The sequence below is a fragment of the Pteropus medius genome, unplaced genomic scaffold (assembly GCF_902729225.1).
Source record: "Pteropus medius unplaced genomic scaffold, Ma_sr-lr_union100, whole genome shotgun sequence".
Lineage (NCBI taxonomy): Eukaryota > Metazoa > Chordata > Mammalia > Chiroptera > Pteropodidae > Pteropus > Pteropus medius.
In genome coordinates this window covers 1,862,643-1,878,410 of record NW_024342468.1, presented here as the reverse complement: position 1 = coordinate 1,878,410, position 15,768 = coordinate 1,862,643, and the positions used below count along the sequence as shown (strand labels likewise).

Below are 15,768 nucleotides of genomic sequence, written 5' to 3'. Positions count from 1 at the left end.
TGACTTTGGAATTAGTGGGACTCAGGGACTTATGGTCACAGAGCGGCCTGGTCCGCTGGCTCAGGCCACTCTGCACGAGCGTGGGAGGACTCCCCGGGGAGGGCAGGCTGGGCTGCACCCAGGGACCCTGTGCTGCCACTGGCTCCCCTCCGGGCAGCCGTGGGACAACAGGGTCTGTTTCCACGCAGACCTCTCGAGAATGCGCCCGCCTAGAGCAGTCAGGGATGAACACGACGCTGCAGGACCCTCCGGACTGGGGACCCGGGGCACTTCCGGCGGCTCTTACCCCACCCGCCTGGCCAGGGGCGTCAGGCCTGTTTCCAACTGCCCCAGCATTGCCCACGTGAGGTTACTGAATGATGGTCCCACGGGAGCCCAGCCCCCATGGCGACCGCACTGACACCACGTCTCCTTGGGAATACGCGTTTAATAAGGAAAATTCCAGTAGGGCCCCGCCTGGGCCAGGCGACCCCACGCGATGGGAGCCAAACTCAGGGACAGTCTCCAGCATCTGTACCCACAGACCGTCCCTGCCATCAGTCACGAGACCCAAGGCGAGACCAGCCCCTCGCCGCCAGCTGCTCCGTCTCCACCTCCGGCGCTTGCTGGGAGGAGTGGGCGCCAGCTCAGCCTGCCGGACACTGGGCTGCCTCATGGCTCTGGGAGCTAGGGCGCAACCTTTGGGGATGCCCCCAAGCACCCAGGACCCGAGGGCGGCTCCAAACACCAGGTCCCAGGCAGGACCAGGGCCAGCTGCACCCGGGGCTGGGACCCAGCTTTCCTCAGAGTGGCCGCCTGGGCTGTCCTGGCGACTCTGGGCAGCCCTGAGGAGCCCGAGCTTGTCCTGCCTGCCGGGGGCCCGGGGCTGCATCACACGTAGTCTAGAATCTCCGTCTCCATCTCGTTCTCGCTCCCGTCGGACGGCTTGAAGTCCTCCTCCTCGTCCTCCCCGGATTCATACGTCAGCTGCTCTTTCCCACCATCAGCCTTGGCCGGGCCGGAGAAGAGAGCTGGGGCCAGGGGACAAAGCCACATGTCCCCAGGCTCCTGGCAGGCCCCAGACCCCCAGAACAGGCTCTCGGGGGCCTGGGCCCGAGCTCTGGATGTGGGTGGCCGAGGGACCTGGACTTGGGCACTGCAGGGGAACACTGACAGCTGCGCAGACTGCGTCCCAGGGCTCCACAGGCCCAATGACTCCCTGAGAATGTGCGTGACATTCGTCAGTGCCTTTTTCTGGGAAAAGGATCTGTAGCCTGGATTAGATCCTCAGAGGCGGCTATGTCCCAAACGAGGCTAAGAAGCCTCACTCCCATTGGCAACATGGGGTTCTGGGAGGGCCTGGGGGGGCCCTCTCGCTTACTCTCCCGAGCCTCATCAGACCTGTAGCCCAGAAAGAGCTGACCCCTCCCACCTCATGGCCTCCTAGTCCCAGGGAGGGCCAGCAGTGTGGGGTGACGGGACCTGGCTCTCCCAGGGGAAGACGCAGACCACACCCACGTGTGGCTGGGAAATGTAGAATGGAGTCGGGGTATAAAGAGGTGGCCCCGGATGGCAGTGCCAACACGCCCACCCAGGCAGCCACGGCGGGCCGCCAGGGGGCGCTGGCTCCCGGGCTGAGCCCCAGCTCACAAGGCCTACTTCCAACCAGTGTCGGGGGGCAAGTGATCCCACCTGGGTGCGATTTCTCGAGAACGGGCCCATTAGGGACACTTGCTCTGTCCCCTGGGGCCCCCGCCCCCGTTGCCCCGAGCGGCTCTCACCAGGCCTCTTGGAGCGGATGGTCTGCCGGATCATGAGCGACATGGCGTCCCGCAGGTCGTCGCTGGTCTTGGGGAGGCACCAGCCGTCCCGTTCCGTGCAGGACTCCTCAGCCCCGTCATTGCGGTGAATGATCTTCTGCAACCTGGGGGAGTGGGGCGCCAAGTTCCGGGGGGCTCCCTGCTAACGGGGAGCGGTGGCAGAAAGACGCATGTAGAGTGACATCGCGAGGGCGGGCCACGGTAGTGAAGAGCATCCTCGGAAGCTGGGGTCCTTCACCGGGGGGTCCCCGACCCCTCGAACCACACCAAGCGGGGCGGGTGCCCACACCCCTCCCCCTGGGGAGTTACCAGACCTTGAGCTGTTTCACGTGCCCCTCCCCCAGCTTATCACTAAGAGTAACCAGGGTCAAATTCTGGGATGCTGGTCAGTTCGGGGTGATCGGAAACCGTGTCACGAATCCCCCCGTGGGCTGTGGAGGGGAACACAGCAGCAGACCGTCTCTGGCCACCACGGCGCTGTGTGTGGGACGCAGCACAGCCGGCTGCTTGGGCAGGGGGGCAGCCCAAGGTGGACGCTGGAGGCCACTCCCGACAGCCGCGCGAGCCAACGCGGAGGACTCTTCTGGAGCACTCACGCCCTGGCGGGCGACCTTCTCGCCGAGACTTAGGCTGACAGTAGAGGGGGGATTGGGGGGAGCCCCCCACCCCCGTACGTACTCTTCCACGTTCAGGTCGCACAGCTGGTAGAACATCTGTCGATACGGCGGCAGGGCCCCCTCCCGGAAGATGTAGACGGAGTCCTGGGGGAGGACGGGGGACACAGGCATTGTCAGCGGGAGCTCCCCCCGCTGCGGGCAGGGTCGGAGAGCCCCACGCCGCAGGCTCCCGCGGGCCTCTCCGAGGAGTCGGCCGGCGGCAGGGACGGCAGGCCCGCCTCCTCTCCCCGAGCCAGGCGGGCAGACAGGCCCAAGGCCGGGAGCAGATGCAGAGAAACAGGCTCCGGCCCCCAGGGGGTTCTGGGAGGGGGAGGCAGCCAGGCCCCGCCGCGGCCCCTGGAACCGTGTGGGGTGTCGCTCCAGCCTGGTGCCGGGCTGTGCTCCCCGTGCCTCCTGCGGTCCGTCCTCCTCATCCCGCCTCACGCAGCCCTGCACGCTGCCCGACGTGCCGCAGCTTAACCGAGCGTCCGTTTGCCTTTCCCCGCCCAGGCACGTCGTTCCAGAGGTGCAGACGGCGGTGGCTCAGGCGACGACCTGCCTGCCCCTCGCTGAGGGTGCTGACGGCCCGGAAGCTGGCCGAGTCCCCCACAGCAGCTGTCTCTGCCCCCACTTCTGCCCACTCCCACGCTTGGCCACCCTGACACGAGGCAGGCCACACTCTGTCCCCTCCCCCAACTGCAGAGCCGCTCCCGGCAGCCCGAGCGTGGGGAAGGACCTGGGGGACTGCCGCCACTCTTGGGTGCCGGTGTTCATGGAAGCGTGGGCCTCGAGGGCAGGGCCCTGGGCCCGTCCACGTCAGCACGCGCACCCCGCAGCTGGCGTCCGGGTGGCCTGGGCGGGCTCCACACTGCTGCAGGGCCCAGCTCTGACCACCCAGTGGCGGCCACGCACCCCACCTCAGTTGTTGGTGTCGTGTTTCTCTCTGAGACCTGCGGCCACCTCTTTGTGGAGATGGTCCTTACTCCCCACAGCCCTGGGTGGTTTGCACCCCAACTTCTCGCTGTTTTCAGAGGCTGTCTGGACGTGGGAGTCACGCAAAGGCTCTGGGTGGGCAGAGCCGCCTCAGTCAGAGCCCCTCTGGGTGTCACAGACGAGGGGCCCCAAGGGTGCAGTGCATGTACCAGGCCCACGCGAGGGAGGTGCGCCCCACGCCCCTCTCAACCCAGAGGGCGGCTGCTCCCCTGGGACTCCGAGGACACCCACCTTGAGCTTGTATTTGCTGGAGGCCGACTTCCGTGTGCCAGCTGTGCCCGGTGGGCCCAGGCCCTGTTTCAGGTCGTGCATGGAGACGAGCTGGCTGGCTGTGAGGGGACAGGGCAGTGCTTTGGAGTACAGGGGTCTCTCCCAACACCCCGCCTCATCCCCTCCGCGGGGCGCGCTGGCCAGCAGTGCCCCGGGTGGTCCCTTGGGGAGCTGCTCTTCCTCCTGCAGCCCAGACGCCCGTTGCCCTCAGCGGCCCCGGCCCACAGTGGCCCCAGGCACGTACGCGTCTTCTTGACGGTGATGGGGAGGCTGTAGTTGTAGGTGCTGCGCTTGGCCTTCACCGGCATGTCGCTGGGGGCGTAACCTGCAGACGAGGGGGGCGCGTCAGGTGCGGGTGGGGGCACACGGCGCTGGCCTCGCGCTGCAATGCTCCCGGGTGCAGCGGGGCCCGCTCCCAACACACGGCTGGGGAGGTAGGGGCTACCGCGTCCCGGTGGGGAGCTTGCAGTGCTGGGGCTCTGTGCAGTGGCTCGCCGCGGGCCTGGGGACGGGACACTTCCCGGATGACTGGCCTGCACCACGGGAGCCACAAGTCACTGTGGAGCAACCGAATGAGCGTGTGACCGCGGTTCAGTAACGAGGTCGCCGGTGGAGCCAGGACTCAGCCTGGGTCCTCGGTCCCGTGGCATCTGGCCGTCACCGGGGAAAGGCCCTTTGCCCCCTCCTATGCACACGCTCTCATTACAAACAAAGAGCGAAAGCAAGGGTTTGAGTCATTTTACCGTATTTCATTCCACACCGGATTCGGAAATCGAGGACTTGGTAAATCTTGGCTTCTGGGCTTTTCCGGGGGTCGTACCCATATCGAATCCACAGGCTTCTCCAGGGGCCCGTAATCTGGAGGCAGAGCAGGTGGGAGCGGAGGCGGGGCCAGGGCCCACCCCCAGCTCCCGCAGAGATGCAGGCCGGGTGCCTGCTGGGTGGGGCAGCGGAACGCCTCAAGAGTTGGGGACACGGCTCTGGAACCCTACCCCAGCTCTGCCACGTGCAGCTGTCACCTTGGACAGGTCACTTGGTCTTCCTGTCAGATGGAAACGACACGAGCCCCCTGGAGCCTTTACCAACGGTGCCTGGCACAGTGAGTGCTTAGTAAACGCTACCGCTGCCCTAATGGTTGGGGCGCGCTGTCCCCAAACGATACTGCTGAGGTCCTCGTGTCTACAAAGTCAATGCTAGAAGACAGCGGCTCTCCAAGCCTGGGGTCCAAGCACCAGAGGAACGAGCCTTTCTCGTACCCTGCCGCCGCGAAGCATCATCAGCTGCACCTTACGCTGGCCTCTGCAGTGCTCTGCGTGGGGACCCTTGGCAGGCAGGGTGCCTCCCCCCAGCATCTTTGGGAACCTCGGTACTGTGCCCCCCACCTCCGTGCCCACCTGGACTGAGTCCAGCGTGGCTCTCCCCACACCGGACCCCACTCAATCCAGAGAGGAGGAGTTGAGGCCGGTGGCACTGTGATTAGGGGCCCAGGCTCTCGGTCAGACAGGACGGGGTCCCCAGGTGGCTCTGCCACTCGCTGGCTCTAGGACCCTGGAACATCAAGTCACCTCTCTGGGCCTAGGCTCTTCCTCAGAGGGAAAAAGGGAATCTCGCTGCCACTTCCCAGGGCGGGAAGAAAGATATGACGTGCGTAACGACACTCAATCCAGCGCCTGGTCCTCAGAGAGCTCTCAGGCCAAGGTCGTTTTAAATACGTGACCCTTGACTCGAAGGTCATGTGATTTGCTCCTAAATCCCAAAATCACCCCTGCGTGGCCGAGCATGTTACTGAGGAGCTGTGGAGGCCTTTCTAGGGGGGTGCCACGATGGGGCCGCCTGCTCTTGCGGTGGCTCTGAGAGGCCACCACAGGGACTAGGAGGACCCTGGTGGGAGCCGAGGCGGGCAGCTGGCCAGACACTCACCATGTAATAAGCCATGAAGGGCAGCAGGATCTTGAGCTTGTCTGGGTGGACGCTGATGTTGGCCTTGACGGCGTTACGGGACCAGATGGGGCGGATTTCAAACAGCTGGTGGGGGAGGGGTCAGACAGAGGCCGAGATGAGCACAAGCAGCTTCCTGCCCACCAGCCCCAGGCGCCCCCGAGGGTCTGGCCCGTGAGGACCTTCCGGAGAGGAGTCGGGAGACAGCAGGGGCTGGACCAGCAGGGAGCGGCCTCTGGGTGCTGCACGCACGCACCCACCCGCCCCTTCCCTCAGAAGCATGGACTGCACACCCAGCATGTGTCACATGTGGCCGCAGGGCTAGGGGTCCTGAATGACCACGAGGGACACGTCTCTGTCCTTATACAGCTCACAGGGCAGCGGTGGAGGCAAATGACCAAAGGAGCTGGGGGCAGTGCCTGAGTTGGGACATCGTGAAGGCCGAAGGGACGAAGGGATGGCCTGGCCCAAGGCGGACTGCAAAAGGCCAGTGTGGCTGGAGCGTGGGGGGCGGGAAGGGCCCTGAGCCGGGGCAGGATTGGGCTGCGTCCAGTGGACAACGAGGAGCCCTGGAGAGGGGCCCCCCATGTGCCCCTCCTGCAGTGGTTGCTGGAAACACAAGGCGTCCACACAGACTCTTAGAAATAAGCCCCACGCAAGGAACAGTCATCTCCGACAGGGAAGAGGCGGGCCTCGGTCAGCAGTGACGTGGCCTCACTGACACCCTGCTATCCACACCTGTGGGGTCGGGAGGACAGGGCCCCAGCCTGCATCTTTCCAGAACCTGCAAGGATCCTAGATGCCAAGGCAGAAGGCCACTTCCATGCCAAGGCACAGCCATCCACTCCGACCTAACGGGAGGAAGCGCGGGGCCTGGCACACAGTAGGTGCCCCGTCTGGCAGGTCACACCAGGGAATGAATAAATGAAAGCTTCCTGGATCCTGGAGTCCCACGCTGCAGTCACATTCGGACAGTGCACCGACTTCACCACTGAAAGGCGCCTCTTAGAGACCTCTAAGGAGCACCTTCCACCTGGGGAAGCGGGGCTTATGCTGGCGTGGCTTTCGGACACGCCACCTAGAGGTGAAATCCCCCAGGTACCAGGGAACCGATCCAAACAGGGAGTGCTGCCAAGGCACAGGCCACAGGCACAGGTGAGACGGCGGGGCGGGCGCAGCTGGGCCAGCGGGAGGCAGGCAGGGCAAGGCCAAGGCCAGCTCACCTTCTTCAGCTCCTCCTCCACCTTCCAGTCCAAGGGATTGGTGCAGACCCTCCTCCATGTCTGGACCGCAGCCTCCAGTGGCTGCGCCGGCACCTCATCCTCTTCGAAGTTGACAAAGATGGCGTTGTGGGGGCGCCGGGCCCTGCTCAGGCCAATCAGGTTCTCGCCCGAGACGGGGGGGTTGTTGTAGCCTTCCCTGGGGACCGAGGGGGCCAGTGAGAGCTGGAGTGCTGAGGACGACCCCAGGCCCGGTTGGGCCAGGCAGGGGGCCACCAGGCCTCTGACGCCCACGTTTTTGTGCTTTTCCCTGGAACCTAGGTCAGGCCGAGGGTCTTGGCGTCAGCTGCTGAGGGCGGGAGGCGGGGCTCAGGCTGATCGCCAGGGGAAAATGGGGCAGAGACTGCCAAAGACGACTAAGAAAGGCTCTGGGGCCTGCGGCTCTGAAGCTGGGCAAGGCCAAAAGGCCCCAGAGGCTGGTGGCCTCACGGCTGACTGAGTCGCGCACAGTACCGAGCAGCCCGTGAAAAACGCCACCACCTAAATGCCCATCAGCCAGGAACGGTGAAGCCATTTAACAGCAGCCACACAGGACACGATCGACCAGCTGTCAGACAACGTGCTCACCAACTTCTACGATTCACTACGATCCTCCAAACAACCCACGAGGAAGGAACCATTTTCCTGTGAGGTCACTGAGGCCACAGGGGTTAGAAAGCTAAGCTCATAACAATGGAGCGGGGACTCACACCAGGGAGGCTGGCCGGGGCCCCAGTAACCACCCGCGCTGCCGCCCTCTGACGGAGCATGAGTCCAGCCCAGAAGCATCTGGACAACACCCAGATGAAGGAATAACAGGAATGGTCAGTGGTGTCGTCACGTAGCAGAGGCTAAAAGCCAGGGTTCGAACACCCGTTGCATCTGAGTCTCTCTGCGCTGGCACAGAGCACACCCTGGCGAGAGGGTCCCACGATATTCAGAGTGGTCACCTCTTCAAGGTGGGGTGTCAGAAACGTCAAACTCATACTAAAGCCGGGAGGACGGTGCGAAGGACCCGCCTCGGCCCGGCATCCGCTTCAACAAATTATCACTTGGCCAATGTCATTTCCCCCGTGCCCCACCCCACACTCACTAAATTATTTCAAAGTAAACTTTAAAGAATGTGCTGGACGTCATAGAATTTCATTCAGGTGATTATGACTTTTTAAATTTGCTTCCATTTAATCTTAATTGTCTACATGAGTGCGTGCCACCTGCGTATTTATAAAGGACACGTGAGGGAACACTATGACAAAGACAGGATGGAGCCTGCACCTGGTTTTAGAAGCGTGATTCCGTTAGGAACCGTCCTGAACAGCAGCAACGTTACTGTCTTTAAAGACACTTCCACGAAGGACAGCAGCTCGCTGTAGGGGAAGGGCTCCCCACCCCCGACTCCGGCTTCCTCGAGGAGGACGGACCCCTGCAGGCCAGCCTCACAGCCTGTCCTCTGCCCACCTGTCCTAGAAGAAGCTCAGCCTCTCTGGACAGAGCGGGGCCCATGGGGTGGCGGCTGGCCTTCTGCCAGTCCGCGTGTCCCCAGGGAGGCCAACAGAGCAGAACCATAGATGGCAGCCCTGGGAGAAAAGGCAGGTTCTTTCCACGCGCTGGAAAATCGATAAACCACGAGGGGAGGAGTAAGGGCCTGTGGCTCCAAGGGCAGCCGGCCCTCCTCCCTTGTCCCTTTCCCAGAGGCCTGGGGACAGCTGACCGCTGGCCCCACACGACAGAGAAGTGACTCATGCTGTCAGTAGTGACAGGGACGCTATTCTTCTACATATTTTTGTTTGTTTCTGACTATAAGAGTAAAATGCTTGTGGGAGTAAAATAAAACATTTCAGAAATACATAAAATTTAAAAATAGATCATATTGCCCCCTGCTTAAAACTCGACTATGCTAACAATAACATCCACGGGAAATATCGCCCTGCGTGCACGGGTCTCGGCAGGTGGGGACGGGACCTGGTTCTTCCAGTTACATAGTTCTGGAACGTTTCGTTCTTCCTAGCAAGCACGACTTTTGCAATCAGAAGAAGGGTCTGGCGGTGATGTTATGGATTCAGCAGGGATCTGAGGCGTCAATCACGGCCACCTGTGTGGCCCATCTGGCTCTCGCGTCACTTTTGAGATGACCGGGGACGCTGAGCAGGGGGATGTCATTTAATCGGCTCGCTATGGTAACAGTATTGCGGTCGCATTTTTAAAAACAAGTCCTTCCCTGTGAGAGACACACAGACTTGCTTCTTGAGGACGTGCTGTGACGCTGGGGCGGGGGTGGGGAGACATGAAGGAGCAGCAGAGGCCACTAGTCACTGCAGCTGGTGAGGTGGGTGGGCGTCCAGCAGACGATTCTCTCTACTCTTGAGTATGCTTGGAACTCTCCATAATATATATTTTTAAAGGACGAGAACAATACACCTGCTCCTTAGGATGTAAACTAGGGTCTGTAAGACCCAACCCGCTGCCACTCTCCAGCTCCCTCTGGAGGAGGGGGCAGCACTGGTCCCCCGACTGCTCCTCCGATGTGCTAGTCCCCTGTTCTGGAATGTTCTCCCAGACTTCACCTGTCCGTCACTGTCATCGGTCAGGTCTGCTCCAAATGTCAGCTCCTCCCAGGGCCCACCCTGACACCCCAGGCCCCACCCGCTCTGTCATGTAAGACCCACTCCCCTTTTCTCTCCCGTGACACGCATGGGGACACGGCCCCCACTGCCCACTTGCCGTACCCTCGTGTTCTGTCCAGCTCCCCCAGCCCCGGGCCGGCCCGGAGCCTCACGTGGTGTTCCCCACCAACGCCAGGCTCCGGGGAGCGTGCGGGGCCGCGACAGCTGGTCACTACTTGTTGAAGGAAATATGTCACGAGGGGGAAAAAGCTCCCACCCTCCCACCCCTCTGGACATAACTTTTTTCGGCCCAATCTTCCAGATTTTCCTAGGCTTCTGTTATCACACCACGGTTTATCTCGATACCATAGAATCTGCTCTAACACCTGCCTTCACATAGAGCAAAGTGCCACGGCCACGGCGACCCACGAGCCTGCTCTCTCACAGGTGACAAGGTTCCCCTGGGCATGGATGGGCCGAAATTTAATTAACCACGTCCCTCCTAAGGGGCCGATTTCTTATTTATTTATTTTATCAAACTCTACCTGGCACTCACTACTGTACTACTTCAAAAATCTTCAGTCATTTCTCCCTCTAAACAATGCAGGAGTGTGTCCCACGTCCCGGACAGACAGGACGCTGGCGGGGGCGGTGGGGGCTCGCTCGGGAGCGCACGAGGTGAGGCGGCACCAGCCCCTGAGCACAGGCGCCCGGCACACCAGGCTCTTAGTTTCTCGCTGCTGCCAACAATTACTCAGTAAACGCTCTTAGTGTATCTGCGAGCTCTTAGGTGAGTCGCTGTGAGATAAATTCCTACAGGTGGGATCGCTTGGCCAACTGGAAAGAACATCTAAAATCATAACAGATTTTGCCAAATTGTTCTCCGAAAAAGCTGACCTCATTCTTGGTGCCCCTTTGGTAGGAGGGTGTCTGTCTCTCTGCATCTCAGGGTTCATGCTTTGGGAGATGGGCCCTCAAGTCCCAAGGCGACATCTGATTCACCCTCTCTGGTGTGGGGACATCTCGGGGCCAGGCTTCTAGGAGGGGTGCAAGGAGCAGGCTGAATCCTGACAAGGAGTGTCAGGGCCCCGCATCACCAGCTGCTCTGCCTCTGGAGGTGCCGGGGCCACGGGGCTGGGCAAAGCTGGCAGCCCCCGGCCGGCCAGAGGGAAGCTGGCCCTTGGGAACCCAAAGTCAGCAGGTGTGGAAACTCTCCACTTTTGGAAGCTTAAAACATGCTATAGAATAATTCTTCAACAAATGTCACCACCTGTGGGCCATTTTTCGAATTGTCTTTTTCCTCTTGCTTATCTGTTTTCCTAATGTCACTACCCCAAATCTTCATCCACTGGGTCCACAAATACTTGAATACTTGGAAGCGGCCTGGCCAGCTCTGTACGACACAGGATTACGACACAGTACAGAAGGGGCCAATTGCTACCTTCAAGGAGCTTACATTAAAATTGAGACATTTTAAGCATTTTGGCCTTTTTGTGTGTCATTTGGAAAAGTGAAGCATTCAAAAATACAAACAGTATGGCACTGAGCGACAAGCAAGTCCCAGAGAGTCACAAAGTCAGGGGCTCAGGTGTTGTCCGTGTGCCCTGGACAAGTCACTGGCCCTGAGTCCCAGCTCCCCCATGTGTCAAATGGGGACAGCAGAAATACAGAACCTCTGCAGGGCCGAGACTGAACACGAGCAAAGCGCTTCCCCCATAGGCTCGCTAAGTTACAGGCTGCGGAGGGGATCACGTTTTTCTCAGGTTAGGTGTTTTCAAACTCACGTTTTCTTTTTTTATACCATTCAGTCTTGGTTTTTATACAAAGAAAGTCCCATCCTTGCATGTCACTGTGTGGCTCATCCCTGAGGGAAAACTAACACTCGACACACTCAGGCCGGCCCTGCCCGCCACCTTGGGGTCTCTCCCTACTGCTGGGATTGTCTAAATGAAAGAATTCATCATTTACACAAACCCAGCACTTGCAAGCGGTCTCGCTGGGGTGCACATGGGGGCGGGCAGGGAATGGGCTGTGACACAGACTGTGATATGTGTCCGTCTAGCTTCTCCAATGCTTAGTGCCAGAGAAACCACCCTGAGTCAGCGGATGCCAGTCCCTTGCTCAGGAGCTTGTGTTTTCCATCAATGACCAGGGACTAAACCAAAAATGGCCATTTCTTGGCGGGAACCAAGTCCCAGAGCCAAGTTCCCTGTCCTTTCAAGGCCCTCAAGCTCGTGAGCACACAGGCCACCGCTCACCGACAGCTGTGTCCTCGGCCCTGGGCTGAAACTCCCTGTGCTTTGTAAATTCCATCCCAAGGCCTCTGGCGGGTGGGTACTCATTACCCCGTTTCCGAGATGGGGAGCCAAGGCTGGGGAGGCTAACGGCGGGTCTGAGGCCTCCGACTCAGCAGCCGCTGCGGGGGCGGGGCTCACCGGTGCTGCGTCTCCGGCCGGTAGAAGTAGTCCACGGGGGTGTCCAGGCGCGAGAAGATGGGCGGGGGGATGTAGAGCGGCAGGTCCTGGTGGAAGAAGCCCTCCTGCTCGGGTTTGAGCATGAGCACCTTGTCATACATCGACGTGTGCCCGCCGCCCGCTTCCGTGTGCACGGCCAAGTACTGGAAGTCAGACATTCCTGGAGAGAGAGGCAGACAGGTGGGGGTCACCGCAGCCAGGACAATTCTCCCGATTCCACCTGTGTAAGAGGAACTGGCAGCTGCCACGTGCCAACAACCACGTCTCCTTAGGGAGGTGGCGGCTGCCAGGCCATGGTGCCAGGAGCTGAAACCACGCCCTTCCGAAATGTTTCCATGAACTTGGCGTGATGCACTCCAAGTCACTGAATAAACACTACTGTAGGAGTGGAGGGGTCACGTGATCTGTGAGCCGTCTAGGTCAGTGCTTCTCGAAACGTAATGTGCCTAAGACTCACCTGGGACCTTGCTGAGCGCAGATTCTGAGATGCTGCATTTCTAACAAGCTCTGAGGTGAGGCAGATGTCACCATCCGGTGACACACATGGACTGGTGAGGTGCCGGTTTAGTTAGAGAGGTAAAAAATGCATCACCTGGAAAGCCTCGTCCGGGCAAGGACGGCCCCTTTGCTGAACATCGCGTCCCACCACGACTGACGGTCAGAAGGCCCAGGCCTTCTGTTTCTTTTCCCTTCCTTTCTCCTCCTACCCGCTTCTTCCTCCCTCAGTCATTATGCTCCTCCGTGCTGAGAGCTGCAGCCGCAGCTGCAGACATTCCTAAGGGCCCCCACGGGTGTGGGCTGGCCCCTGAACGGGCACCATCTCCCCGACTCTTCCCGAGGCCCAACGACCGCCGGCCTACCACGCAGACAAGGAGACGGAGGCGAAGGGAACCGAGCACCCCGTGCGAAGAAACTCGCGATGCTCGGGAAGGCAGAGTTCCCATTCCCAAGTCCGAGTTCTTTCTTACATCCCTTCCCACTCCCTACCTTATCACCTCCTCACTGGGGTTCCCAGTGGGTAGCAAACTCGATTGAAGACCCCCTGGAGACACCCAGTTGACCAAGAGTTTAAAGGAACGTGGGGTCCCCAGGGGCTGAGGTGATGTGAGAAGGCTTCAGAGGGGAGGCGAGACCAGCAGCAGTCAAGACCAAGTCTCAAAACACTGGTGGTTGAAAATCGAAAGCCTGATGACCAGTTTTATTTGATCCCCCATGACATCTTTAAAAATTAGGACATTTTTCATAGAACCCTAGCTTCTCTTAAGAATGCACATCAGGCGGCAGCGAGCCCAGTCTGTGGCTCCTGCCCCGCACGCCTGGGCACGGCTGGGCCCGCCTCACTGTGCAGATGACCCACGAGGCTCCCGCAGGCAGCGAGCCGGGACGCAGGCCCTGAAACAGCCCAGTGCAGTGGCAGTGAGGACGCACTCTGCGGTTACCTTGAAATTTGTAAATGGTGGAGACGATGCCAAGGATCTCCACGTCCAGCGTGACCTCGGGGTGGGTCCGGGACCCCGGCACCGCCTGCTGCCGCTTCGTCTTTCTCTTGATCCGGAGCAGCAAGCTGCTGGTACTGAAGCGGTTGGCACACACGGGGTGGCAGTAGGGGTCCTTGGGTCGGAAGTACAGTTCCAGCCTCTTTGTGGGGTCTGCGTAAATCTGGTGAGGCCAAGGGAGATGCGTGAAGCAGTGGCCAACTAAGTAGCCAGCAGGGAACTTGTCCTCTCTCAACGAGAGACTGCTGGTGACCTAGGTGACCGGGGAAGGGCCACGAAGCTCGTGTTTCATTCTGAGCTCTTAGTTCCCCAGAGACTCATTTTTCGAGCCCAAGTATCTTAGTTTTTATCTGGCAGAGAAAATGAGAATCCCCTCTTCTAAGCGGCTGTGAAGCTGGGGATGGAGCTGCCAGGTAAGTCAAGCCGTCCTCTGCAAGAGCCCGTTCAGCGCGGGGAACCGTGTGACTTTTCCGGCAGTATGTCATGGAGCGATTACCACCCGAGCTTACCACGGAGGTGACTGAGGCTGCGGGATCAAGCGACTTCCTACTCTAGGAACTACCCACCCCCAGGGTCTTGGTACTCTGTCTCATGTGCAAATGTTTCTAGGTCCAGAGGAGATGAAATCAACCAGTAATAAGCATTTTGGCTCCGACTAGCTGGTGCTTATCCTTTCCAAGCCTTGGTTCCTTCTTCTTAAAATGGAGATAATATAAGATTGTTACAAGAACTAAATGAAAATACGTGTAAAGCACTTAGCCCAGAACCTAGGTCATGGAAGACATTCAACACGTGTCACCTACATATGAGTGCTTGCCCGACGCGGCATGTCAGCTGTGTGCATATGAAAGCACACAGTGTTCACTGGGACAAGACTATCTCCTTTCTAGTTAGCTGGCTCTCCAACATCCAGGACAGGGCCTGGCCCGGAGCAGGTGCTTGGGGAACATCTAGGGAAGGGAGGTTAAAAGGATCCTTCTTCTTAATAACGGAATTTAGCTCACTAGACTGTTGCGAGGACTCAGCATGTGATAAATATTTTGAAAGCAGGCACTCTCATGGATGTTAGGACTACAGGAGTGAACGAGAGAGACAAGCTCCTGCTCTCGTGGAGTTTACAGAATTGGAGCCAACGGGCCAAGACAGACAGTACACATTAAAACATAATTTCAGACTGGAATTAACAGGTTGTGGAGGCAGATGTTAACTGCTAGAGGCCACTTTAGTTAAGGCAGTCAGCGAAGGCCTCGCTAAAGAGGAGACATTTCAAGATCCGGTGCACATAAAGCACTTACACGGGGCCGGGCACAGGTAAGAATTCATCCCAGCGCCCCCATTTCCTGGTGGCCTTGAACAAGTTGCCTCAATTTCCTTGTAAAACGCGGACAATGACAGATCCTGCCTGGCAGGGTTCTAATGAGGATCCCATGTAAGTAAAGCACCGAGAACTGCGCCGGGTACAGAATGCGCCGTTAGCTATCACCGCCTTTAACACTAACAGAACACTTCGCCTCCCTCTCAGTAAGTCAACGGTTCTTAATCTCGGCGTGCCTCGGTTTTCTGCTCCGCGAAAAGAGGACGTGGCAGCCCAGCACAACCTGCGGGGCTGCAGGTGAGCGTCGTGGCAGGGATGCTGAGGCTGCGGCTCATCCGAGGATGGGATGGAAACGACACCCTCTCCCCTGGGTCTCCCCTACGGTCCTTTTCCCTCCGCTCCCAGGGGGAAACGGTCCATTCCCCGCGGTCTCCCAAGCAAAGCCCCGCCCAGAGCCCGCCTCAAATTCCGTTGCCAAGGAAACCACACTTCCCGGGGCGGCCCGCCCCTCCGCCTGTAATCCCGCGATTCGGTACCTCCCCCGTGGTTCCGGAGATGCCCCGCTCCTCACCCGGGAGACTCCTTCCTCGCCGCCCAGGGTCGGCAGCATCTTGGACACGTCGCGCACCATGCCTGGATACTCCACGCACACCAAGCGCCGCTCGCGCCGCAGCTCCACGGGGACGGCGATCCCGGGCCCCGCGTCGGCGGCCCCCGCGGCCATCCCTGCCCGGCTAGCCCGGCCCGCCGCGGTCCGTTACCCCACGCGCTCTCCTAGCTCTCGCCTCAGTGGTTCCGCGGGGGAATCGTTCCGGCCTAACTCACTGCTCGGGTCTCTCTAAATCCTTGGGCTCAGCGAGACTCGAAAGGCCTCGGAGAGCAAACGCTCGAAGGCCCCGTGGCTTCGGGGTGTCCTGGCTTCAACTTGGTGTTTAAAAGGGTTTGCCCGAGGGGCGGGGCTAGGG

The 15,768-nt window shown here is 59.9% G+C and overlaps 1 protein-coding gene across 2 annotated transcripts; it reads right to left on the bottom strand.

The window, feature by feature from the left end:
• Window positions 1-409: 409 nt before the first annotated feature.
• On the bottom strand, window positions 410-15,727 carry GTF3C5 (general transcription factor IIIC subunit 5). Of its 2 annotated transcripts, none has more exons than XM_039862971.1 (11): window positions 15,375-15,727; window positions 13,432-13,651; window positions 11,954-12,152; window positions 6,880-7,075; window positions 5,639-5,743; window positions 4,462-4,576; window positions 3,963-4,043; window positions 3,680-3,777; window positions 2,478-2,560; window positions 1,761-1,903; window positions 410-1,010 (listed from the first exon to the last, which is right to left on the bottom strand). In XM_039862971.1, exons 1-11 carry the CDS (start codon window positions 15,525-15,527, stop codon window positions 871-873), a joined length of 1,533 nt encoding a protein of 510 aa, XP_039718905.1. In that variant the 5' UTR covers window positions 15,528-15,727; the 3' UTR covers window positions 410-870. The 2 variants fall into 2 exon arrangements, with proteins under 2 accessions (XP_039718905.1, XP_039718906.1); XM_039862972.1 differs by having other exon boundaries at window positions 882-987.
• Between the last annotated feature and the right edge of the window lie 41 nt (window positions 15,728-15,768).